Source organism: Pteropus medius, unplaced genomic scaffold (assembly GCF_902729225.1).
Source record: "Pteropus medius unplaced genomic scaffold, Ma_sr-lr_union100, whole genome shotgun sequence".
NCBI classification, from domain to species: Eukaryota; Metazoa; Chordata; class Mammalia; order Chiroptera; family Pteropodidae; genus Pteropus; species Pteropus medius.
In genome coordinates this window covers 2,803,764-2,831,681 of record NW_024349798.1, presented here as the reverse complement: position 1 = coordinate 2,831,681, position 27,918 = coordinate 2,803,764, and the positions used below count along the sequence as shown (strand labels likewise).

Below are 27,918 nucleotides of genomic sequence, written 5' to 3'. Positions count from 1 at the left end.
TGATATTTGGCTACCTGGGTAAATATATTACTTCTCCAAAGTATGTGTGTAAAATGGTAATGGTTTCTTCCCATTTCCAATCCTCCCTCCACAGCTACTGAAATGTTTTGAATTTATGTCTCCTCCATTTGAAACTGGTTGTTTTCCTTTCTTAGATCAAGTAAACTTTCTCTACTATATTAACCTCCTATTGCTACTATAACAAGTTACCACAAACTTTGTAGCTTAAAATAACAAATTTAGGAGGAAAAAAATGGCGCAGATGATAGAGGCTCTGTTCATCTCTCTGGCGATCAAATCAAAGTTGTATTGGAAACAAGGAGCAGCAAAAGGAAAAATCACCTGGGATCTAGATGAACAAACCATACAACTAGGGAGAAATCCGAGAAATCACCCTGCAACAAAAGAAGGTAGGACGGGGCAAGGACACGGAGCTGCCAGGTCTTGAGCGACTGAGACGGAGGCAGGGGCAGCGGCAGACGCCTCTTAAAGGGGCCGCATCAGTGACCAGATTTTTGCAGTGACGGACCTGCTCACTCTGAGCACCGGTGCCAGTTGAGCTGCACGGAGCGGGCACCAGGGACTTATAGGAAGACACTGTTGGAGTGAGGGCCAAGGGGAGACTCACTGGTATCAACTGTTTCCTGTTGAACCCTCCCCTCTACCAATGCGCCAACTCAGCATCACCATAGCCGGGACCTCATCAAACTGGATAACAGAGGTCACTCCACCCAGAAGATTCCCTAAAACCCCGCCTCCCCCAACTCACGGCCCCACCCAAGATACATCCAGGTGTATCCTCAGTGAGTCAGGTCCTCCTTCCTGAGCAGCACCAAGACTCACACTGGAGACAGCTGGCCTCTGTTTCTGGTGTGGCCTTTTGAGGCAACTATAAGCACAGCTCTGTGGATTGCTTGCTGAATCTTAACAGGTGGCCCCGTAGGGGTAGAGGCTTGGGCTAAATGTGGCCTGCAGCTGAACCCCTCAGGACTGTGCCACTGGACACCTACTTCACAAATCCACACTAATAAGACCGGGAGACTTAGGAGCTTTGCTTAGTACATAGAAACAGACATGGAAAGGCAGCCAAAATAGGAAGACAAAGAAAGAGAAACCATATGAGAACGGAACAAAGATCCAGATATAATGGAGTCAAGTAATCTAACAGATGCTGAGTTCAAAACACTGGTTATAAAGATGCTCAATGATCTTTTGGGAAGTGTAGATAAATTCAGTGAGAACTTCAACAAAGATAAAAAACATAAAAATGGAAATTATAAAAGGGAACCAGTCTGAAATGAAGAACACATTATATGAGATGAGAAGTATATTAAATGGAATTAAACAAAGGAATAAACGAAGTGAATAAAGAAGAGGATCAAAGGCCTTGTCTAGGAGACCAGAAAGCCAAGGACATGCAATCAGAACAGCAAGAGATAAGATGCCGAGACTATAAAAATAATTTAAGGAGAACATGAGACGCTTTTAAGGGTCAAAATATCTGTCTGATTGGAGTACCTGAAGAAAATCAAGATGTTGAACAGCTGTTTGAAGCAATAATGATAAAAAACTTCCCTAACCTGGTGAAGGAAATGGACATAAAATCCCAGGAAGCTCAGAGAATTCCAAAAATCAGGGATCCAAAGAGGCCCACACCAAGACACATCATAATTGAAATGCCAAAGGTTAACTACAAAGAAAGAATATTAAAAGCAGCAAGAGAACAACAGTTACTTATAAGGGAACACCCATAAGAATGGTAGCTGATTTCTCAAAAAAAACTCTGCAGGACAGAAGGGCTTGGCAAAAAATATTCAATAAGATGAAGACCCAGGATCTACGACCAAGAATAATTCATCCAGCAAAGCTATCATTTAGAGTCGAAGGACAGATAAAGAACTTCCCAGACAAAAATAAGCTAAAGGAATTTATTACCACCAAGTCCATATTACAGGAAATGTTGGAGGGACTTCTTTAAGAAGAAAAAACATGTATCAAAAACAGGAATACAGAATGGTTAACAACTACATGCCGATCAATAAATACCTCAAATGGAAAAGAATTAAGTGCTCCAACCAAAAGACAGAGTGGCTAAAAGGATAAGAAAGCAAGACCTCTACATATGAAAAGGAAGGGGATGGAAAAAGATATTGCTTTGATGGACCTACAAGGTATTTAAGTCAGACAGAGAAAGATAAACTCTGTATGATTTCACTTATATGTGGAATCTAAGGAATAAAAAGAACAAACTAATCAAAAACAGAAAAAAAAAAATTATTCTCTTACAGTTCTGGAGGCCAGAGTCTGAAATGAGCCTTAGGCTAAAACAAGAAGTCAGCAGGGATGGTTTCTTCTGGAGGCTCTAGGAGAGAATCTTTCCCTGATCTTCTGCCTGCTGGCATTCTTTGGCTTGTGGCCGCCAACACTCTAATCTCTGCTTCTGTCATCACATTCCCATCTCCTTTTCTGTCATCAAATCTCCCTCTGCCTGCCCTTTATAAGGACCCTTGTGATTATATTTAGGACCTACCGGGATAACCCCATCTCAAGATCCTTAATTTAATCACACCCATAGAGCCCTTCTGCAATCTAAAGTAACATTCACAGGTTCCAGGGGTTAGGACCTGAATATCATCACACTCTGGAGTGCTCTTCACAAAGATGTCTTCTGAAGAAGTCTAGACACCAGCCCACAGCAGCAGAGCTCCAGTATGCAGCTGGCCTTGCGGGTGTGCCAAGCTCCTTTGCCCCACTGCATGCCTGCCCAGGTGAGCAGTACCAAGGGCCGCTATGAGAAGACAGCCTACCAAGTGTCACTCCTTAAGTTATTCTGAAAGAGACATCCTCTACCAAGGACGGCCTATCCCGCAAAGTCATCACCAGAAACAAAGCAAAACAAAGCAAACGCCCCTGCCCAAGAGTGACACCAGTGTTTTGCTTCGCTTAGACAACCAACCTCTGACATGGGCCAGAGAGGCCAAGGTAGCCGCTAAGGAAATGAAGAAATGAAAAGGCAAAAGAGCATCCTCTCCTGTAAGTCGAGGATCACCAGGAAGACCAACGCTCCCACCCCCCAATATCATTAGAGTGCAACTCCCCCACTTCCATGCTGCAGCCTCCGGACTCATCCAGAGAACACCTTTCCTTGGTAGGCTTCTAGGTATACACGTCCTAATGTTCTGTTTGCTCACCTGCTTCATGAGGCAAGAACCGGGTCTATCCCATTTACCCTTGGAAGCCTGTACCTGGCCCAGAGTGGCACAAAACACACCCCAATGAACACACAGGTGGGAAGCAATTGGTGAGTGCCTAGGAGAAGACAAGTTCTATTCTGATGCTCTCTCAGGTCTTCTGGCAGAAACTTTCTCCACACAGGGGAACCCAGTACAGGAGCCAACAGTTACCTGGACTCAGGTCTCTGATTAGCCACCTGAATAGGGACAATGCCCCTTAGGTGGAAACTATAAGCACAGCTCTAAGGGGCATTGTCTCTATTCAGGTGTCTAATCAGACCAACACTGGGGTATCAGACCAACACTGCTGAATAAAGTTAATTGTAGAACTGGTCTAATGTCTATGATTATCATAATTTTTTAAAAAATTATCAAGAAATCATTCATTCAACAGTGAAGAACACTTTTAAGTCAGCACAAAATGAAAATTCTTCAGGCTCTCATTCTGTCCAACATCATCCTGTTTTTTTTTTCTGCCTTCATTTTCTGCACTTTGCTCTTTAAAAACAGAATGTTAAACCAAAACACAGAATATTTATTCCTAATTTAATGACAAAAATTGATGGCATATACCTGAAACTTAAAAGAAAGGATGACACCACAAAAGAAAGGAACTCTACAGAAACTTATAACATTTTTAGAGCTCTACAAGACTGTAGAGCCTGTGCGCTGACCTTCAAGTCACAGATTGAGAAATAAAGGCCTTGGGCCAGGTAACACTAACACTCTGACGCTGAAGATACACATACACAAAAATACTTACTAACAACTTTTAGAGGAACTTCAGCTCAAATACACTCACAAAAAAAAGGCAAATTAAAGATACAACGATATACCATTTTTCTTGTATTAGATTGGCAATACTTTTCTAGAGGGCAATTTGGTGACCAAAAAACCTTAAAAATCCTTTAAAATCTCTATATATGTTCCCCCAGCAATCACATTTTTAAGACTTTAACTTAAGGAAATAATAAAAATTGTGTAGAAACATTCAGCTACAAGAAAGTTTATAACAGTAGAAAAGTGAAAACCTAAAATACCTAAGACAAAAGATTAATCAAATAAATTCTAGTGCATTCATTCATGCGATGGAAAACTAACCATAAAAAAATCATGTCGTAGAAGTAGATATACTGACATTGAGAGAAACTGACAACATATTGATTTAAAGTAGGTTAAAACTGTAATTACAACTCTGGTTTTAGTTCTCTTATATAAGTAATAATTTAAAAGTCTAGAAGGTTATAAAGATTCACAGTGCTGGAAGGAAATTTCTCCTTTTTTGCATGTCTTTATTTAAATATGCATTATCTGCCATTTTTTAAAGTTTCTTGTTATTGCTTTAACAGCAATTCCAACCAATGAGAACAGGTTCTTAATTCATTCATTATAAATGCTAAGATTCCTTCGACTAAAGGTTCTTTAGTCGAAGAGAAAGCCCAATATTCTTTTAAGTGCTGATTAGGCCTCACTAACTGGTACTTCACATGAAATTCATTATGAGGCGGGCTCCCTGAAGGGAAAGTACTTGGCAGGGAGAGGGTGGATCTTAAATAAATCACCCAGGACACTGGGCAAGATGGCATAGAGGGTAGAGGTTTTACACATCTCCTCTTGCAACTACACCAAAGTTGTCATGAAATCACAGAGCGAACAGCAAACAGAGTGGCCTGGGGTCTGGATGAACAGAGGATGTACAACTAAAGAGAGAAATAAGAAATCACCCAGCAACAGTATGAGGGAGAAGAGATAGGAGGCTGCCTGGTCCCATGCAGCTGAGGTAAGACAGAGGCTAAGCAGCTGCAGCTGGCAGGTGCAGACATTCCTCTTAAAGGGGCCACGACCATGACTGGACTTTTATGGTGACGGACTCACTTGCTCTGAGCTCCAGGACCAGGTGGCTGCTTAGGGGGAGCCAGGGACATACAGGCGGACACTGACTTGTCGGGCTTTAGAGTGAGGGCCAAAAGCAAGGCTTTCTCTTGGGCAGAAGTGCTGGCGGTATCCACTATTCCTCTCTTGAGCCCTCCTCGCTCCCAACCTACGGACACAGGCGCCACCATAGCTGAGATGTCATCAAACTGGATAACAGCGCTCGTTCTGTCCAGAGGATTCTCTGAAACTCTCCCTCTCCCAACCTGTGGCCCTACCCAAGCCACATCCAGTGGTGTCTCAGCATGCCCTGTGCCCCTTGCTGAGTAGCTCCAAGCCACACTGGTGGCACCTAGTCTCAGTTTCTGGCGTGCCCTCTTGGGGCAACTATAAGCACAGCACAGGTGTCAGCCATCTATGGAATGCTTGCTGAATTTTACCAGGTGGCCCGAAAGGGCACAGTCTGGGGCTAAACTTGGCCTACAGTTGGTCCTCTCTCAGGACTGTACCACTAGACACCTACTACACAAAGCCATGCTAATAAGACTGGGAGACTTAGGAGCTTTGCTTAGTACATAGAAACAGACTCAGAAAGGCAGCCCAAATGGGGAAACAAAGAAACATGAACTTAGGGGAAGAGTAAATGAACTTGGTGAGAACTTTAACAAAGAGATAAAAAACATAAAAATGGAGATGGAAACTATAAAAGAGAACCAGTTAGAAATGGAGAACACAATATCTGAGATGAAGGGTATATTAGAGAGAATCAACAGAGTGGATGAAGCAGAGGATCAAATAATCGATACAGAGGATGGGGTAGTAGAGGACATCCAATCAGAACAGCAACAAGAAAAAAGAATACAAAAAAATGAAGATAATTTAAGGAGCCTGTGGGACAACATCAAACATAACAACATTCGTATCATTGGGGTACCAGAAGGAGAAGAGAGAGAGCAAGAAGTTGAAGAGCTATTTGAAGAAATAATGATGGAAAACCTCCCTAACCTGGTGAAAAAAAATAGACATACAACCCCAGGAAGTCCAGAGTCCCAAAAAAGATGAACCCAAAGAGGCCCACACCAAGACACATCATAATTAAAATGCCAAAGGTTAAAGACAAAGAGAGAATCTTAAAAGCAGCAAGAGAAAAGCAGTTAGTTACCTACAAGGAAGCACCTATAAGACTGGCAGCTGATTTCTCAAAAGAAACTTTGCAGGACAGAAGGGTTTGGCACAAAATATTCAAAGTGATGAAAACCCAGGATCCATAAACAAGATTACTTTATTCAGCAAAGCTATCATTTAGAGTTGAAGGACAGATAAAGAGCTGCCCAAACAAGAAAAAGCTAAAGGAGTTCATCACTATCAAGCCAGTATTACCAGAAACATTGGAGGGACTTCTTTAAGAAGAAAAAATATGTATCAAAAATATGAATATATGGGAGACCACCTAGGAATACCAGGTGCTATAGGCTAAAAAAAAATACACACACACACACACAAGTGAATAAAGAATGGCAATAACTACGTATCTATCAACAAGTACTTCAAATGAAAAAGAATTAAGTGCTCCAATCAAAAGACAGGGTGGCTAAATGGATAAGAAATGAAGACCCTTACATATATGCTGCCTACAAGAGACTCACTTCAGATTAAAAAACACACACAGACTAAAAGGGGATGGAAAAAGATATTGCCTGATGGACCTAGAGGGTATTGTGCTGAATGGAGTAAGTCAGACAGAGGATGCCATATGATTTCACGTACATGTAGAATCTAAAGAATAAAATAAACAACAACAACAAAAGAAACAAATAAACTCATAGATACAGAGAACATTTGGAGGGTTACTAGATGGGAGAGGGGTTGGGGGATTGGCACAAAAGGGCAAAGGGGTTAAGAAGTACAAATAGATAGTTACAAAATTGTCATGAAGATATAAAGTATATAGCATAAGGAACATAGTCAATAATATTTTAATAAATATGTAAGGGGGTAGGGTACTAGATTTATTGGTGTCATCACTTTGTGAATTATACAGATCTCTAATCGTTATACTGTACAACTGAAACTAATATATTATTGTATGCTAACTATAATTGAAAAGAAACTCATTGAATTATACACTAAAAATATGGGCAACTATCAATTATATTTCAATATAACTGTAAAAACAAACAAACAAACAAACAAATAAATAAAACCACCCAGAGGAAAATGTCCAGCAACTTCCTGGCTTTTCTCTCCTCACTAGCAGACTATATCACATTGATAAGGATGGACTTTATCTTAAAAGGGCTTTGTGTTTCCTGCAGCAAAAAAGATTTGGCCTTGTTTTTTCTGGCTTTTGATAAATAAAGTAAACCAACCCACCCAAGGCTGGAATGAAAAAGAAGTTGGTAAACAATTGAGAAAAGAAGAGTTAGAGAGAGGAGTGGAAGAGGAAGGGACGGAGTGAGGAGCAAACATTTGCAAAAGGTAACTGCTCCATAGTGGTCTCTCCTTACTCTCTGGAAAGAATCACACCCGACAAGAAAAACTATCCACCTGTCCCCTTTGTGTTCAAAGAACCGCCTGATGAAGCAGCCAGGTGGAACCTGAGCTCCTGCTCACTCATGGGCGCTGCCTTTGAAACCCAAGCACAGATGTGAAACACCATCTCCGTGCTTTAGGGCAGCTCAGCAAACACGTCCTCTCCATAAGATAAAAGCACAACACAGAAAAACAATTCATTTTCTACTTGACTGCCACTTAGTGCTGATTCAAAAGCAGAAATCCATGACAGCATTCAAACAGAATGCGATAGAGCTGACGCTCCCGAATACAGCCCAAGATAGTCTTTCACTCCTTTGCAAATACCCACAGCCTTCATGATAATTATGGCAGGCTCCAGAATGAAAGAGAAAAAAATGTGTCAAAGCCTGTGCACCCACACCCCATCCTGTCCCCCTAATTTCTCGAGTATCCTTCACACTAACTGGGCCTAAGCTGGGTGGGGAACAGAACCCAGGAAGGGAATTTCCACAGTGACAACCACAAATGAAGTCTGTGCCCAAGCCTGACCACAAAACAAAGTTTAAGTTTACTGATTACCCAAAAAGGTGACAAAAGCCCCACTGACTCGCCCAGGCTAGCAAGGCCCTACAACTCTGGGGTTTTTCCTCACAAAGGCAGCATCCCAAAGTGGAAAGTGATCAGACTTTGGGTCTGACAGCACTAGGTTCAAATTCAGCCTCTCTTGCCAACTGTTGTCTGGCCTTCTCAGATCTGTTCCTCAAACAAGCCCCCCGGGCTAAGTGACAGTCCTTATTCACAACACAGTCTGCACCAAGATCCACAAAAGAGAGACAACCAACACCTTCTCCAAGTTCACATGCTCTGACCTGCTTGAGAAGGACAAAGGTTTTCCTTCACAGCAAAGTTCTCAACCTCACAGAGTGTGGAACCACCAGGAGAAATTTCCTGCTCTCTTTCTGGTCCCACCTCCTCAGAGTCTGATTGAAATTGTCTGTTGCACAGCTCTGCTGATAATTCTGTGTGCACCAAGGTCAAGAACCAATGCTCTGGATCAGAACACTGCCTGGGAACTTGTTAGAGAAGCAGATTCTCAGGTCCCACCCAGAATTTGCTAAAAAAGAAACCTGCTGATGACGGAGTTTTAACAAGCCCTCCAGACAATTTGATGCCTCTGGAGCTTGAGAACCTCTGATGTGGAGGGAGGAGCAGAGGCCCAGTCCAAAGATCTCAGTTAAATATAGAACTCCAGCTACTATCCCCAAACACCCCTGAGACACTCACCAGTAGGAATATTAACCCTGCTTCAAAAAGCAATGTCATGTAAGGAATCTCATATTTCACAGGTTGTAAATTTGAACCTGGATTTTTCCTTCTTTAAATACACAAGTCAAAAGTACATTCCTGACCATCAGTCACTCAAAAACTGTTATTACATCATAAGAAGAAGGAATAGGGCCTGGGCATGCGGACACAAAGGTGTGTTTGCTGAAGGGTGGAACAGAGCGGCACAGGGCAAAGTGCTCCAGCCCAGCAGGTAGTGGCACTGACTGTGAGGTCCTACCTCACATTAGGGTTAATGAACATAAATAATCAATTTGTAGCAGAAACTACAGAGTATCGGGCATACGGGATTATTTTATTACTATTACAAAATATTTCAAATACCTAATTTATTTTCGTCACTTGTCTACATGTGGGCCTTTAAATTAATCAGCAGCCCTTTATGGGGAAGGGGTGTGGACGTGGAGAGAGGTAAATTTATCCCAAGGGAGAACACATGTCCATTGTTAATAGTGACTGGGATAGATTTCCTGTCCTGTGGTATGCATTTCTGGAAGATTTTTTTTTTTTAATAGTGGATAAATATGACTTTAATTATCAGGAATATCAAAGGTTGAAGAAAATGGACCCAAGTTGACCTTCCTCCATTCTAAAGGAGGCTGAATGAGGAAGAAGGTAGACAGATGTGCACAGAGGGGCTTGTTCTCACCTGCTCGTCCTGCTGTCAATAATATTGTAATAAATATTACAGCTGTGCCACCATAGGACACAAAGGAGCCTCCTTCCCAATCCATAGATGGCTTATCCTGGTGTGGCTGGTCTCAAGCACTGACATGCCTAGATTCAGCACACACATTTTCAGAAATAAGTCTCTCCTCTCTTAAAGGATAAAAGAAGTTTTATTGTGTCTTTTGAACATCTTTGTGAAGAAGATACATCTCTGACCTTCTGAGAGACAACAGGCAGGGCTCTGGCGGCAAAGCAAAGGAATCTCTTTCAGCAAAGAGAACATTCTTTAGGAAATTAAGATGCTAAACAGGCTGAAAGAGAACACCTACCAGAAACACTGTGCTCGGGGAAGAGCGGGAAAGGGAGAAGAAAGAAGCACCCTGGTCCAACCTCTCCCTGTATTTCTGATTTTCACAGAAAGAAGTTTCATCTCCAATGTAGTATCAAAAGTTCTTTAAGCCCCTTAGTAAGTCCTCACAAAAAAAAAAAAAAAAAAGACCACAGAAACATATGGTCTAGAAACATTTTAAGTATGTCCTAATTTTTTAAACTATCTACAAGCTCACCATGTCATCTCACATATATTAATAATACAATATAATAATATATAACACACAGTCAGGTAAATGTAACATGTTTTTACACCATGCCTATACTTAAGAAATGAGAAGACAATACTCATACCTACAGAAATAGGAACAGGAGATTCCTAGGAGATAGAATAAATGTTTTTCACATAATAAAAGTTAAATAGAAATCAATCAAAGGGAAAAATAGGGTCCTCTCTGCCTTTCAGCCTCCTCCTCTTCAGTCCCCTTTTCATCCTCCAACCTCCCTCTGCGTCTGCTGCTCCTCCCGCTGGCCACACTGGTGTTTTCCCTAGCTCTCCATCAGCAGCTCTAGCTGAACACCATTGTTCACTGCTGACTGGTCCCCAACACTACTCCCCACTTTCTCCTTGCTGACAGACCCTAACACGGTTCAAGTCTCCCTTCCTTCATTCATTTAATTCAGCAAATACAGGGAAGGCTGTAGCCAGGCCAGGAGAGTGATCCTCACTGGTTTAACCAGTGGTTCTCACACTCCTCACATTCCAGTCTGAGTGCTGCATTCCTAACAAGCCCCCAAGGAATGCTGCTGCTGCTGGTCCAGGAACCCCACTTCAGGGAGCTCTGCTCAAGCCAAGTGTGGTGCCTCCACCCACTCGCAGGGACAGACCTGTGAGCAAACATGGCCAACAAAGGGGAAGGGGTCGGTGGGCCTGGGGAAGACAGTAGGAGAGTTTCTTAAACAGAGACACAGGAAGAGGGTCCTCTTTCTGCCTCGGGACGTTAGTTGCCACAGCTAGGATGCTGAATGGCATAGATAGGGCTGCATCTTAAGGATGCTGTTAAGGCATCACCTACTCAGGACTTGTCCTGTGTGAGATAACATATATTCTTAATTCTTAGAGCCACTTACAGTTCAGCTTTGTTACTTTCTGCTGGAGTCCTTCTAACCACTGAACCCTCAGATTATATCTCTAGCCCAAATCTCTTCTCTGAGCTTCAGGCCCATAGGGCACTGGATAGTCCATGGATATGGACAGTCCAAAACATCTACAATAGGGATTCTATCTCCCCGCTGTCTCCTCCCCTGTTCCCACCCATCCTGGCCCAGGCCCTCCCATCCCCCCTACAACCATTCAGCCATGGGGTTGCACCATTACTGTCTCCCAGGGCTTCTCTTTAATGCCTTCCAACCACTCTGGGACCAACATTCCCAGCGCAGCCCAGTGAGGTCTGGCCCACTGCCTCCTCCAGCCTTACTGTTCTTTGTCCTCAAGTGCCTCTCCATGGACTACAGCACCTCCACCTGGAATGCTCCTTCCTCTCCCACCCTTCGCCTTACTAATTCTACTCAGCTTCAGAATGTTAGCTCAAAAATTTCCTCAAAAGAAAAAGAAAAGAGTGACTTTCATAACAAGGCCAGGTTCCCTGTTACACAACCTCAAGTCATCTCTGCTTCTTCCTCATAGCATTTATATCAGCTTGTACTTACTAGAGGTTACCCGTTTAATATCTTGAGGAAGGACAGGAAATAGGTCAGTCTTGCTTATCATTATGTCCCCAGTACCGATTACATCGCCTGGCACGTGGAAGAGGCTCAATAAACATCATTAAGCACATTTGCTGAGTAAAAGAATGAGAAGTGACTGAGCTAGAAATAAAACTCAAGTCTATATGACTCCAAAACCCCAAGGACACCATTTTGTTTCCTTGAGTGTTACATATAACATCCGTTTTACAATGGAAATACAGCCCTTACATAACTAAACACGAAAGAACATGACTTCCAGCAGCACTTGGCCGGAATGCAGTCACCTACAGCACCTTATTCCTCCAAGGATTCATTATGCACAACAGCTCATCAGACACAGTTCACCAGCACCTCAAGCGCCCTTGATATGGGGTCATCACTAACAGCACCACCCAGGGCCAGGCTCCTGCAAACTGGGCAAGGGAAGGAGACACAGGCAGCTTGGCCTGCAGTTGCTTGGCTTACGGCTTCAGAAGTTGTATTTTAGAGCCAGTAACAGGAAGCTGAAACAGATGAGGTATTTCCAGAAGCTCAGCCAAGGACTTCTGCCTCCTCCCTTCATTACCTACTTTGGATGCCACAGAAAAGCTCTGAAATGCTAAGAAAGCCTGACTAGACTTCCTCCAAGTATCTACGACTCCAGAGCCCAAAACAATATCCTCAATGTTCCCAGCACAAAAATTAGCTCCTACTATAAGTTAGGTACATGAAAAGTAACCTGTATAGTTGGACATATAGTGTGACATTACTCCTAGTAGAGAACTGGACAAAATAAACGCCTAGCAACCATGGCACATCAACATCATACTTCGAGGTTACAAAAACCTAATTTCGAGTATGTTTTTGTCAAAATATGAAAACTTTCACATACAAAATACAAAATGAGAAAGGCTAATCCAAATGATTTGTTGACACAGATTTCCTGCAGATTACATTCAGGGGAGAACAGAAAAGGGGTGTCAGGGTCTGCATTCCCACCTTGCTACCCCCAGCTTTGTGACACTAACACATCGTGTTCTACTGTGTCAGAGGACTATGGTGAGGCCAGTGAGGAAAGTGCATAGGCAGATTCCTAAGCCTGTTCTGATAGATACATGTATGGGCTGTTGGGGAGGGAGAGGAGCTTAAACGGAGTTAAATGGGGTGAACACATTTCTCTCCACTCTCTCCTGAAAGTCCACTAGAAAAATGCAGCTCCAGAGGAGAGGCCCCAGTGTTCCAGAACATGCAAAGGGACGGGCAAGTTGAAACTCAGAGCAAAGAATACATAAATGTAAGAGTCACAGAGGGGAAGCCAGATGACCCAGCAGAACGCAGTAAGCAGAACGGGCATCAAATATTGTACTTGAAAAGCTTGGTTGAGTGTCTGACATGGAACCTCAGGCAAGAAGGCTGACTCAGGAGATAACCAGAGGTGCTCCCAAAGGAGGACACTGGGCCCAGAGATGAGAAAGTGAGCCTCTGCGTGAGAACAGGGGCTAGTACTCAACATGGAAGACTAAGAGTACGTGCCAAATGATGAGATATCCACAGACAGACTAGAAAGAACTACTGATGAGTGATGAGTCCGCAGAAGACTAAACAAGTGAAAACAATGTGATTACTAACTCCGGGAAAAGCGAAAGATTGTATTAGAAGTAAATATAATCATAACATATTAAACAGGTCAGCCATGAAAAATATCCACGATCAAAATAAGATAAACGAAGAATGTCTATTAAACCAAGATTAGGATTAACTGAATTGAAAGACTGGAGGATGCAGAGGGAAATATGTGAGTGTACCTTCCACAAGAGAACGTTAGCAAAAACTATCTGAAATTGGGGCGGGGGGCGGGGAGGACACGAGAAGGAAATAGTCAGGAGTATGGAAGTCAGAGGTAAAAGAGTGCAGCTACTTTTTGTTAAACAACGTGCAGTAAATGAATTGACTTTTTAAACTATACACAGTATAAAAATTAAAATTAAACCAAAATATAAAATAAGTATTTTAAAAAGTGCAGCAAGATGAGGCTAGAGGGTAGCATGTACATGTCAGAAAGAATGGGCCAAGGTGTGTAGATTTCCTGGCCTGGGTCCTGGTTTTTCATCTGTGTTTTTCCACTAGAGAGAAAGCAGTGAAGGCCCAGTTCTGCCCTGAGGGCTTCTGAGGGGCCAGCAGGGTTGGCTCTGAGTATTAATGTCAAAATAAATACAGCAGAGTGAAGAAGGAATGATATTAAAATAAGACTGAGGAGGAGGGGATCTTTAAAGAGATGCAAACATTTTCAAAACTCTATAGAAAAATGGTTCTCTGAGACCCCAGGACCAACAGCAGCATCAACAGAAACTGCTTAGAAACACACTTTTTATCAGGCCCCACTCAAACCAGATAAATCAGACACTCTAGGGTGGGCCCAACAGTCAGTTTTAACAGGCTCTCCAGGTGATTCTGATGAAGGCAAGTTTAGAGATCAGGCAACAACTCAGTCACTCTAGTAGCGTAAGGAATGGTCCAGGGATCCTGGGGGATGCTGGTGTCCTGGGGCAGGGGGATCCACAAGATCAAAGTGAATTTCATAACATGCTAAAATATTCTTTCCTTTCTTTCATTTCACTCTTTTACAAATGTACAGTGGCGTTTTCCAGAGGCTACATGACACAATAGATTGCTTGCAGAAGCAGATATAAGAATCAAGCTCTCTTCAGTTAAGCTAGACATTTAAGGCTTGCAAAAATGTAAAACGATGCAACTCATTTCACTAGTTTAGAAAGTAGTTATTTTGCATTAAAATGTCATTAACGTTAACATGCAAAGAATTATTTTTAACAGATTAATAAAAGGTATTTTAGATTATTTTAGTTTTACTTTCTAATACAGCAAAGACCAATAGGTATAATCCACATAAACGAAAGCTCTCTGGTCTTCATTAACATTTAACAATGTAAAGGGGTCTGAAACAAAATGTTTATTGATCAGTAGTCTTTGGCTTCAATGACCTAAACAAGGACTTTCCTAACTGTTACTAAAAGGTCACAATATGTATTTAACCAAATTTAAATGCTTTCTATGTCACCAGCAGTGAGAACAAGCAAATTTATGGCCTAAATCAAACCAAAACGACGAATCCGATTTTATTGCACTTTGCCCATACCTAAACCCACAATGAAAAGACCCCCAGGGCTTCTGCACACAACACCCCATCACACACACCCAATACTCTACAACAGCATGTGTAACTGACCATTTTCATACCAAAACACAAAACAGAAAATATATAGTTACTCTGAAACAAGAAATGAATTTTTATGTACCCTAAGCATTTCTAAGCTCTTTTCACATATTTACTAAAATCTGGTTTTATGCTATTTGAATATTGCCAATAGGAAAGGGAAAGAGCTCTGTCTAAACTTCCTTTTGAGAGAGTCTGTATGTAGGACAAAATATTTACATCCCTTGGGGAGAACTACCTCTCGATAGAGAAGAACATGGTTTCATCACATTTCTAGAGAAAAAGGAGTTTTGAGTTTCCATTTCAAAGAGAGCAATCATTTCACATCCTGTGTACTCTATGAACCAACAGATGCTAGACTGGGTCTTGAGTTAATAAGATGTAAAACCTGTGTGTGTTGTGTGTGTGTGTAACATTTCTTTGGGAACAAAGGGGTTTTTGGTTATTTTTAAGATTAATAAAAGCCACACGATCTAATATATAGTACAAGATGACATGTAGGTTATCATTAATGAAATTCTCATATTGTTTTTCTTTTTTACTTTGAAATATGTCCAACTCGCTGTAAAGTTCAAAGAATACAAGAAATATCTATATGTCCCACCCCTAGATTCAACAATTATTAACGTCCTTCCACATTTTGTCTTCTACACACATGCACATTTTTTGCAGAACCACTAAAAGTAAGCTACATCACGATACCTCTTTAAATCCTTCCGGCATATCCTTCCTAGGAACAAGGACCGTCCTCCTACATAATTACAATACCATTATGACATCCTAGAAATTTAACACTGATATTTTCAAATATTCTGTCTACATTCAAATTTTCCCAATCATCCCAATAACAGCTGTTACAGTTTTGGTTTTTTTCTTTTAATCCAGGATTCAATCAAGGACCAGGAATTAGTTGTCACAATTCTTTAGTCTTCTTCAATCTAGAAGGATCTCAACTCTTTTTATGACACTGATGTTTTGAAGAGTCCAGGCAGCTGTCATGTAGATTGCAATCTACATGACAGCTGCCTGGACTCTTCAAACCAACCTATAGTCTTGGTTTGTCTAATTATTTCTTATGACTCGACTCAAGTTAAACATTTTTGGCAAGAATTATCCCTCCCACCACACCCCATCAGGGGCACATAATCTGTCCATTATTGGGGAGTCTGAGTTTGATCATCTGCTCAAGGTAGAGTCTGCCAAATTTCCTCAATGTAAAGATGTTTTTTTTTACTTTATAATCAATCATCTGTGGAATACCTTAGGCTGTATGAGTATCCTTCCCCACCCTCACCTCACACAAATGTTTACACAATGTTTTCTGACAACCATTGATGATCCTTGCCTGAATCAATTATTATCTTGATGTTTGCAAAACACTGATTCTCTAAATCTTTCACTCTTTCTACTTGAACTGGCATTTGTCTATAAGGAGCCCAATAAACCCCCTTTGGAGTATATCACTATGCCCTGATTTTTACTCACTATATGCTGCGAACTTTTAAAATTCAATGTATCCTTTATCATCATTATTCTTTTTTGATGCTCAAAATGTCCCAGATTTGCCCAGTGGGAACCTATTCGAGCTGCTCCTTTTTTGACATGTCCCCATCAATTTTTAAACACTTCCTTACTTTCTGGTACAAAATAATCCAGGCTCACATTGAATTTTGCCTGCCCAGAATCTGGAATAAGTCATTTCTCCAAGGATCCCTGGTTCCTTTAGTGGGAAATGATATTTGGCAACCAAGCTCTGGGGGCTAGGTGTACTCACTGCTACTGGGATGTCATTGCCCTTAAACCCTCTCGGAAGACAGAGCCAGGAATTTTTTTAAATCATATATTCACACTGATACCTCTAATTTAAATCCCAACGTAACAGGGTTCCTCCCCAGCCTTTTCTATACTGTATTTTTATCTCCTTTCTCCCAGAGAACCCTGGTTCTCAACACCAGTATATTTTTACTCATTTGCTCTAAAATATACCCAAAGTAATTTCAGAATGACTATTGTTGATCTATCAACAACAAGCCTACTTCATAGTAAATTTCTTTGTAGTTCTTTTTTCCTTTTGAATACATCCCACTAACGGTATACAGGGTACTGTGTTCATGTGACTTGAATTATTCTTTCCTATGTGGTTATGTTATTAATCTGATATACTTCTAGGTTCGTTTCTATTTGAATTCAATTTTAGGGGTTTTTTTTCTATTATTATTTTACTTTTTTTTAGTATATAGAATATTTGCATGGTTTGAAAGTCAAAATTATATAAAAAGGCATACTCAGACAAGGTTCACTCCCATCCATATCCCTTAGACCTTGTCCATATCTACTTGAATAAGTTCTTTAGTTTCTAGTCTATCCTTCCTGTGTTTCTTTTTGCTAGAAGCAAATATATACATATTCTTATTTCCTTCTTTTTTATTTCACATTATTTCATTTTCTTTTTCCTTTTTTTTTCTTACAGTCAGATCTTGCACTGTGGAGCCTATGAATATGGAAACCTCAGATGAGTTGAGGATCCTGACAACATGGCCAGAAGAATAAGGGTGAGAAGAGTACTGGTATGAAGGTTGTGAGGTGTGGTTTCTTATTCTACCTGTAAATTCCTCGTCTGAGCTGAGGTCCATCGCTTAGGGTTTTGGGACTCAGATCTTTTATCTTTTTTTTTTTAATTGTGGTGAATTAACCTTTTGTTTTCCGCCTACAGCACCTGGTAGTCCAAGGTGTTCTCCCATCCAAGTACTAACCAAGCCCGACCCTGCTTAGCTTCCAAGATCAGAAGAGATTGGGCGCATTCAGGATGGCATGGCCGTAGACGAATTAACCATTTTTAAATGTACAGTTCTGTGGCTTTAAGTACGTTCGCATTGCTGTACGACCGTCACCTTTCTCCATCTCCAGGACTTTTTCATCTTCCCAAACTGAAACTATTCATTAAACACTAACTCCTCATTCTACCATCCACTGGCAACCACCATTCTACTTCCTGTATCTATAATTTGACTATGCTAGGAGCCTCCAAAAAGAGGAATCATACATTACCCTTTTTTTTTTTTACCACATATCATGTATATCAATTTGTATTTTCTTTTTCACTCAATATATCTTGGAAATCACTCCCCACCAGTTCACAGGAATCTTCTTCCTCTTCTATTTTTGCAACTGCACAGTTCCTATTATGTGGATGTACCTCAGTTCACTCATCTTGGATGGTCATTTAGGTTGTTTCCATATCGTATATCACAGATAATGCTGCCATGAATAACCCTGTACACCTCACGTTTGTATTTATGGAGGTACATCTTAGAAATAGGACTGTTAGGTCTAAGGGTAAATGCATACAGATACTGCCAAATTCCCCTCGATGAACGTTGTACCATTTTGCACTCTCGCCAGCAACATGAATGCATGTTTCCAAGAGCCTCACCAACAGAATGTGTTCGAGGTTCTACATTTTTGCCAACATGATGAGTAAGAAATGCTACCTCAGTGATTTGAACTTGCATTTCTCTTATCATGAGTAAAACTGAGCATCTTTGTTACCTAGTAAGGGCTCACTGCCTGATGTGCATAGAAATCAAACCTATGGCTTTTGAGAAAAGAAAGTTTTATTTGCTAGTCGACTGGGAAGGAGACAGGAGGCGAGGCTCAAATTTGTCTTCCTTGATCCAGAGTTTGGGGTTTTAAGAGGTTTCGGCACCCAATCTTCCTGGACGATGGACCCTTTGCTTCTCAAAGGGTTCTGTCATTCAGATTCCAATCAGGCTCCAGTCCTTTGGTTCTGTGGGGGTTGGGGGAGGAGGGCAGCTAAGGGGTCACAAATGTTACTTGTAAGTGGCGTATCCAAGGTTTAAACTTTGGTGCTGGATCTGTTAGAAACAGGATAGGACCAGTTTAAGCTGGTTCTGTAGTCACATTTTTCATATGTTTAAGGGCCATATTTTTCTATAGAATGTCTTCGTATCTTTCGTCCATTTTTCTATCAGATTTTGGTCTTTTCCTCCTCTGAATTTAAAAAAATTTTATATCAAACTTTTATCTGGACTCATATATTTTTTTTTTAAATCTTACTCAAGAACATACTGGTTAGGCTGGCTGTGCCCTCTCGCATCTTCTAGATGAAAATCTGAAGGTACGGGAGGACCAGGTACAGGAGGACCAGGGATGAGACTGTTAACTGAGCTCTGAGTAAAACCAGGAAGCTGACCACCCTCTGCTCAGATCTCTTCCACAGCTCACAGCCTTCTAACCATCCCTCATCTCTATATTTCAAGTTAGCAAAACATGCTCACCAACTGAAGCTTTTAAAAGGCACTTTAGTAGGCTTTCAAAGAAAATGCTAATCTCTGTAATCAATGTGGAATTTTACTTATTTTATTGTAGCTCAAGCAATCTTATTAGAAAAATTTAAGTTACTATTTAACTTTTAAAAATATGATTAATAAGTTCACTGGCAGGCACTTTTATCTAAAAAAAAAAAAAGTTTATAAAATGCCCCGATTGTCTACGGCCATGCCACCCTGAACAAGCCCGATCCCATATGATCTTGGAAGCTAAGCAGGATCAGGCCTGGTTAGTACTTGGATGGGAGACCACCTAGGAAGACCAGGTGCTGTAGGCGTAAAAAAATAAAAAATAAGGGATTATAAGCTGACAAGGTCCTTGCAATATGTGAAGTCAACCAAGGGTTGCCTCGCCTAAAAAAAAAAATGCCCCCTGATTGCTAGTGACAGTAAAATGCTAAACACCTTGTTCTGTTTACTGACCCAGTGATTTACTGCAATGAAGGTCTTTACAATACTCAACAATTCCTCTTGTCAGAACAGATAAACCACCTATAAACAAACTTTCCTAAGAGATACCACTTCATTCAGAACTTGAGTTTTAGGCTTTAAACTAGTTAAACCTGCTTAAAGAGAAATCGGAATAAATTATGTGAAATAAAAAGAACAATGTATCATAAAAGCCTCTGACAGCAAAACACTAATAAGCTCCCAATATCATGGGGCCATAAACAGTCAAGCTCACTTGTGACTATAGCAGGTCTATTTACCTGTGGGTACTGAAGGCTCTAAAACTTTTGTAAAAGTTTTTTAAAAATTATCCAAGAAAAGAAAAAGGAAAATAGATTACTTACTACTAGAATTCCAGGAGCTGTGTATCCTTAAATCCTTTTGAAGACATGAGTCTAGAAAAATAGCTAGGATTTCAAAAAAGTAGCTAGGAATACCTACGATTTTAGAACTAGCTAGAGTTTCAAATTATCAATATGCAGATACTGTGTGCAAAATGGCTTAAAATAAAGCACAGTGATAGTGCTTCCTCTATTTACAGCTAATAATGCTAACATGTTACTTGGCCTTTCAATTTGTCTCATATCATGCCCACAATGTCCCCCAGCAGAAAAAAGGCACAGCACTCATTCAAGGCCTGCTGTTGCTGGCCCAAGGCTCAGCTTGCCCTGCAAGAGGCTTAAGGACAAGGAGCCAGGACACCTGTTTCAGTGACATCAAAAAGACTGAGCTCAATGTTAACTCTGGTTTTGAAACTTATGAAAAACACAGGAACACAAGTTGTAACCAGAGTAATACCAACTTGCCTAAAACAAGCATGAAGTATTTGGACAGAAAAATAAAACTGTACCTACTGAAAATATTTATTTTCCTCCTTAATCATGATACTGAATCCATTTATCCTAATTTACTAGTCTCAAAACTTGAAAAGTACAGAGCAATCAGTGCCATTCTTTTCTCCAGGAAGTTCTTAGATTTACTTATGTTAGATATTGATGAAAACACAATGCCCATCTGGAAGCCAGCCTTCAAAAATTATAGGCATTTTCTAATATACAGTTATCCAAATATCAATAAAAATTAAGTCTATCGTCAATAAGCATCAGAACATGTTAACTCGATGTTCTATAAAGTTCTTTAATTTGCTAGAAAATCTGAGTTTCTATAGATATATTTTGTGTATTGATCTAAAACCTTAACTGAGTCAAATATATACAAAGTAAAATATGTACAAATTTTATCTTCAGGGTTTATTTACATTATTTATTTCTAAAGATTGTAATAAATCTTTTATTAGATTCCTTTTATACTGTTTGAAATTTGTGATGTGTGTATAGGCACTACTTTTCAATAATTAAAAAAAAATCAGTAACGTAATAGAAAATTTGGCCAATACCTCAAATAAAACCAAACCCTATTCCCACCATACACCCCCTCCTACAAATATATCTCCTCCCACATACACACACTCATACAACTAAAAATAATTTTTAAGATTTCCCTCAAGACTTTTTACGTAGTTATAAATTATAGTATACATAGCAATCGATTTAGCATACCACTCTCTTCCCATATATCAGAAGTGCTAACATAATTACACTGGAGACTTTGTAATTATCACCTTTAAGTGCGACATAATTAGCTTTGGTGAATGCCTAACCCTTTGTCTGATATTTCAAGTATAACTAATGTTTAGACCCTGTATCCAGAATTTGGACAAAATGTTTGGAAGGGAAGCAATCCATGAGCTTGGTGCCCTTTACAACCTTCTTGGTGTAGTCTACATGGAATTAAATTTTTCCTATATGTTAGATCCTACAGTAGAATAATCCCCAACAATTCTGAATCTTCCTGGAGACAAGTAAACCTAGGGCTTCCCTTAAAGTATACAGATGTCAGAGATATACTGGCTGATATCAGAGATCTTCAGTTTCAAAAAACAGGTCAAAAATCAAGTTCTAGACAACGGACATGGGAATTATACAATTTTTTTGTACAATAAAGCATTTATTATATATACTTTAATTTACATAATATTTAAGTAGTTATTTCCAGATGGTGGGATTATAGTGATTCTTATTTTTCTTATTTTGCTTACTGGTATTATTTACTTTCATTTTCTTAAGCAATGAACATCTATAAAAATAATTTAGCTTCTACCCAATAAGATGTCAATTGTGTACTTCTATGCAGTCGTGTGTGTGTGAGTGAGTGTGTGTGTGTGTGTGTGTGTGTGTCCAAAAAATTCTAGGAGGAAATGCACTAAAATGCTAATGGTATTTTCCTCAGGATAGTAGGATTATTGGTCATTTTTTGCTTTATATTTTACATCACTCTGTATTTTCTAGTTTTTTAAAAATAGTAAGCATGTGTTACTTTTATAATATGAAAAAGGCATTTTTTTAAGACACTAAAAATTGCCTGTGATCCAAGTACATAAAGGAATGTCGTCTGCCTTTTAGCAATTCGTTCAACTTATAGACCCAGAAGTACACAAACACAATACAGAAGTTCTCACATGCACCTGCTCTCTCATACACATTCATTCCCTCTCACATACACTAGCTCCCATCTCACCTGCTAACACACAAAAAAAACACTCTCACACACACATCAAATTTAAGGATAGGGTAGAAACTAGAAAGGACACTGCAGCAACTAAAAAAGGTATAGCCAAATGTTCTTAGGGACTTCCAACTCCCACCAGCAGAGGTACAGGAATGAAAATCAGAGACCTTCTGAGTGTCAACACTTCCTTCAGCAGCCTACTTATGCAGGTACTTACTGCACTGAAGAGTATAGACAATGCTGACAAGGTTACTGAAGGGCATTCAGTGCCTCAATATGTAGGGTTCTCTGGAAAGGATCAGTGACTACAAAATGTAAATGCTTAAGTGCGTGTAATAATAAAATGTAAAGATAATCCTTACAATTAATTCCTTTGAAAAATAAAACCAAAAGAAACCAGTCCTTTCTCACAATACTCTTAGAATTTATTTTACAATTTCCGCTTTATGATGAGTTAGTGGTGACTACAAAAACATCAGTCCTCTCAATATGAAGTGGTCATGTTGATGAGGAAATCTTCAGAAATGGTCAAGGCCGTTAAAAATAAGCTATTCCAAGTTCACAACTAGGTACATGGTGCATCTGACTATCAATTCCTGTCTCAACCAGAAAGCTCCACTATAATCTTTTCTCCTTTTCTCTGCTGATTTCTGCTAACAGTGTGTTTTATTACACCACACCTGATCTATCACCAGATGATGTAATGAGATCCAAACACACCATGACATTGCTGAAGAAAGAGGGACACAAAGGCCATCTGTATTATAAATAGGAGCTGCTTCTATTAAAAATTAAGATATAGCACTTAAATAATTTAAAATGCTTCCTTCATAAACAGATTACATAAAAGATACCGAACATGCTACCTTTGAAATTTCATAATAATCAAAATAATCTAGTTGCTATCATCAAAGACAGTAATGTGACCACCCTAAGAGTCTCATTCACTCAATATTTTGAAATCTCAAGGTGGAAAGTACAAAAACTTATGGTCTTTATTGCTGCTGTCCAGCTTATCTGAACTCTTTCTAGAGTTTTTTTTTTTTTAAATCATGAATGTTTTAAAAAGAATCCTTATCTTTTAGAGATATATACTGAAATATTTATGGATGCAATGATATGTCAGGTAAATGCTTCAAAAATAATCTGGGGGTGGAAAGTTTACAGGTAAATCAAAACTGCTGAAACTGAATGATGGCTTGGCGGGGAGGTCACTAGACTATTCTCTTTACTTTTGTATAGGTTCAAAACTTTTTATTTAAAAGTTTAAAAATATTCATCATGAGGTATAATTCTTCACTTTTCTCTAAACCACTTCACTATCCGAGAATATTTCTTCTCTTTGCTCCTCCATAATGTATTCTGACAATGTACTTGGAAAAAGCAAGTCTGAGTCATAAAAAAGGATAGCAAAGCTTACACAAACATAAAAGTCGATCTTTCATTACCCTGTAAATTATCTGCTCCAAAACAAGAGCTCTCCTCTACCATCTCAGGAAGCTCACTCAAGTCCGGGTACTTAGAACAAGTCAAACACTGCTTCTTCCTGAGCAGAGCAGTCTAGGAGAGCAAAGGGAAGGGGTAATGCCACAGTACTCCCTACAATCCCCCATCCCCACCAAACCCTGAGTCATTCCACCAGGAGCTGTCAGAGCAGACTTTTGACTCATTTCTACTTTGTGATTACAAGAAAGCTCAGCCCCAGATAGCAACCCAAAGTTTTTCCCACTGTGATCAATAGGGACAGTCACAACAAAAGGTGTTTCTCCAATGAAAAGGATTCTATGGATGTCACTAAGATAAAACCATGGGAATATTTTGAGCTACCAAATCTAAGAGGTTGAGAGCCATCTAAAGGTTATGAGACAAAAGACCAAGTTCTAGTCCCTGTTGTAGCGCTGACAATTTGTGGGGCCTTGGAAAAGTTATTTAACCTTCTCACCTGTAAAGTGGAATGAAGCCTGCTTGCCTGCTACCAACTCAGAGAAAGGTGGTGATGATCCAATGAAAACATAAATGAGCCTCATATAAACCATAAAGTACTCTATCAGTCAGATTATAGTAAAAAAAAAAAAAAAAAAAAAAAATGTGGTACTTTCTTAACATCTTTGATGTAATGAGAAAAGATATGTTTGAAGAGAAGACATTACACTAGTAAAAAACAACCAAGGATGCCCAAGGTGCTCTGTGGCCCAGGGGTAGGAAGGAAAAGCATCAAAAGAACCTAGACCAACAATTATGCTAACCATACAGGAAATTATATCTTATATCTTCTGCCCATTAGACTAAAAGATGTGAGACCCATCCTGAGCAATGTCTTCCAACACAGATCTAGACACAAGGTATTAGGCTGATGCTCAGAGGGGCATGCACATCTTACTGGACTGAAAACTTAAAAAAAGAGGCCTGACTCAGGAGGACCCAATTCTTTACAGATAGAAGCTCAAGGGATACTGCGAATTCCCTGGGGGTGGGGGAGGAGTCCACATGGATCACTTACAAAGGTTCTTAATGTTATGACTGACACACTTAATTGCAGAGTGTCAATTTTACCTCTTGGCTTAAACACGCATATGTACTCGAACACCCACTTAACAAATGTTTGCATGTGTGAGAAGTCAATAAAATACAAAACCACGAGATCAGTATTTTAATGATTTCCTACTACTAACCAAAATATTTAAAAGTGAACACCAGAACACCAAGTTATTAGCAGAACACACACAGTCTCCACCTAAACTTTCGTAAGTGCTGAAATAGAGGAAAGGGCTGGATCTTGAGGCGCACCCTCCTCCACCAAAGCAGCTGCAGCCCCTGGAGGCTGCATGGGACCCCTGCCACATTGCACCTGTGTACTCCCGTGGATGCCTGTCTACTTGTCTCACCTCTCCTACATGAGTGTAGGTGGCCCTGAAGGAGTTCTGCTGGAGATTGTATTCACTACGGTGCTCTCAGGCTCATTCCCTTCCCTCTGGGGTATATTCCCTTCCCTTCTGCAGAGAAGGTACAGAAGTGAAACTTTTAAGTGTTCATTGTCTCTCAAGCAATCAAAGATGAGTCTGCATAGAATATATGCCAAAAAGGTATCTATTAGCATGATCTTAAGCGGCCAAGCACAGCCTGGCCTTTGCGGTATGAAGGAGTGAATTACTTCAGCCAAGTCAGACCTGGGCCCTCAATTGGAGAAACCGCTGGGCACTTCTTCATTTGCGGGCATTTCTAACAGGCAGCGGGGGCCATTTCCCCACGCCAGGAACTCCTTCGGTTTAGGAAAGATCCAGCTCCTGTGACGTGGGAGGGCGGGGGTGGAAGACAGGGAAAGAAACTGACTCCCTAGGATAGTACCCCTTTAAAGAAGAGGAGCTTTAAAGGACAGAAGCGATGGCAGAAGAAGTGAATAAAAAGAACACGCAGACCACTGGTCTTAAGCTCGCAGTCACTCCCAACCACAACGGACCGCGTCCGCCGGGAGGAGGCGCGCAGGGCCAGGCTCCCACGCTACGGGCCCGGGCGCGCTCGTCGAGTTACCTGCTCTGCTCCATAGACCGTGGCGAACTGGACGAAGTCCTCGATGCGGACGAAGCCGTCTCCATCCCCGTCCAGGGCGTCAAACACGGCTCGGAGTCGGGAGCCGTCCTCCGGATACCCTGCGGGCTCGCTCGTGAGGGAGCAGGTCTGGCTTAAGTCCGGGGGCCGGTCCCCGTCCCCAGGACCCACCTCCAGCATCAACTCGCCCACCGTGGGCGAGGGGAAGGAAGGGAAGAAGTCGACCTCGCCCCTCCTATGGTGGCTGTGGCTGAGATCCTGCGCGAGGAGCGACGCGCTCTCCCGGCAACTTGGGGAGCCATAATCCTCTGGCTCTTTAGTCCAGGGAAAAAGCGGGCCGAGTTCTGGCAGCTGCCGGTCGCAGTCGGGGTTAGGTTCGGGGTCTGGGTAGGCGGCCTGCTTCGGCAGCAGGTAAGAGGCTCCCGGAGACTGTCCGGCGCTCAGGCCGGCCGCGGGGTCTGGCGGGCCGAGCCCCCGACGTGGGGCGGGGTCGGTAGGCGTAGGGGCGGCCCCCAGCCCGTCGGGCCCATCGAGCCCGCCCGGCTCCGGGTCAGGGCTCGGGCCGTCCGCGGGGGAGGCCGGCCGGCCCGACTCCATCTTCATGGACGCGCCCCCGGCCGCAGCGCGGGCCCGCGAGGCCAGTGGTGCGGCGGGCCGCGCGGGCGGCAGACAAAGGGGCTCAGGGCGCGGCGACGGGCGCGGGCATCCCCGCGGCGGCGCGGGCGGGCGCGCGCGGGGCGCCCGGGCTGCTGGGGCTGGCGCTCGGGCCCTGCTCCGCCTTCGCCCATCTTGGCGCCGTGCCTCAGCTGCCCTCGGCCCGGCGGCGCGGCGGGCGCAGGTCCATGGCGGCGGGCGGTGGGCGTAGGGAGGGCGCACAGGAGGACAGGCGGCAGCGGGAGGCGGAGGGGCAGCCGAGGGGCCGAGGAGGCCGACAGAGAGGACGCTCAGGAGGACACTGAAGAGGATGAGCAGGGAGGATGAGACGCCCGAGGTACCCAAGAGAACGCCGCCGCCCTTGCCCCGCCCTCCGTCGGGCCTTACATCAGCACGTCACGGCGCCGGCCGGCCCTGCCCCTCGCCGGCTTCCTATAAAAGGCCGGCAGCAGCGCCCCACGGCAATGTTCCGCAAACACCGCGGGGGTGGCTGGTTGTCTTCCTCCAGTCCCTGGCACCGGCGCTGGCCAGGATCCCTGGTTTCGGACGCAGGAAATGGCTGTCGTCCGCGGCTGCAATCGCAGACATGATGTTACCACTGGAGCGTGCAGGTACAGCCGACCCACGCATGATACAGATGGGTAAACTGCGCTGAGAGACAGGCGGAAAAAAAACAATATGCACCTGTCACAAAAGGGCTGAGTTCCGCCTGCGTAAAGCGCTCTCACAAATGGATAAGCAAAGAACACGATTCTAATCGTTTTGGGAAAATGCGTGTGGCACTGAGCGCAGCCCCCTAGTGGCACAGCCTTCCGGCGGGCGCATGTACGCTCGCTGCGTCAAGCCAGCTGCTCCCGAAGTTCGCGCTCCTCCGCAGACGCCCCGCAGCGGAGGAGGGGGAATTTACAGGCAGTGTCGCGCAGAGGTTGACGGAGGCCGAAGCTGGTCCTCACAGTCCGTTCCCCAGTGTAGGTGAGCCCCCAAGATGCTGTTCATCTCACTTCTAACCAAAACTACACGTTGTCGAACACTAAGACCTTTTTTTAAGCCTATGACGAAGGTGTTTTTCACGGGATATCCAGTGTTGAGCGCCAATTTGCCGTCTGGCCTCCCGAGAACCGTGGCTGTCTTTGACAACTGACATCTGTTTCTCTAGATGTCACTTTCATCAGTGGAGATACAGGACGCCAGATAGGAACATGGACACCCTGCAGCAGGCATGAAAGTGGAGACGTGCTAAATAGGAGCAGGTGAGCTGCCAGGCCCCAGGCGAGGTGCTAAATTTAGCTTGTAATGGAATGTATCAGGAGAAAGTATAAACTGGTATTTTTATTCGCCATAGGCACCAGCACCAGATATGTTTCATAAGCAGCTTTGGCAAGAAACAAAGGAAACTGAACCTGTTTCCCAGTGTACAGTGAGGAGCAGT

At 42.2% G+C, this 27,918-nt stretch overlaps 1 protein-coding gene and 2 pseudogenes across 3 annotated transcripts in view; 1 reads left to right on the top strand and 2 right to left on the bottom strand.

The window, feature by feature from the left end:
- Nucleotides 1–26,497, bottom strand: part of RAB11FIP3 (RAB11 family interacting protein 3) — a 74,868-nt gene extending 48,371 nt beyond the window's left edge. For all 3 annotated transcript variants that reach the window (XM_039884708.1, XM_039884709.1, XM_039884710.1), the window contains exon 1: nt 25,818–26,497. In XM_039884708.1, the coding sequence (XP_039740642.1) occupies nt 25,818–26,438 (621 nt within the window). In that variant the 5' untranslated portion in view covers nt 26,439–26,497. The remainder of the gene's footprint in view (nt 1–25,817) is intronic.
- LOC120620592 (uncharacterized) lies at nt 17,627–17,745 on the bottom strand (annotated as a pseudogene).
- Nucleotides 19,431–19,549, top strand: LOC120620722 (uncharacterized; annotated as a pseudogene).
- Nucleotides 26,498–27,918: the final 1,421 nt, after the last annotated feature.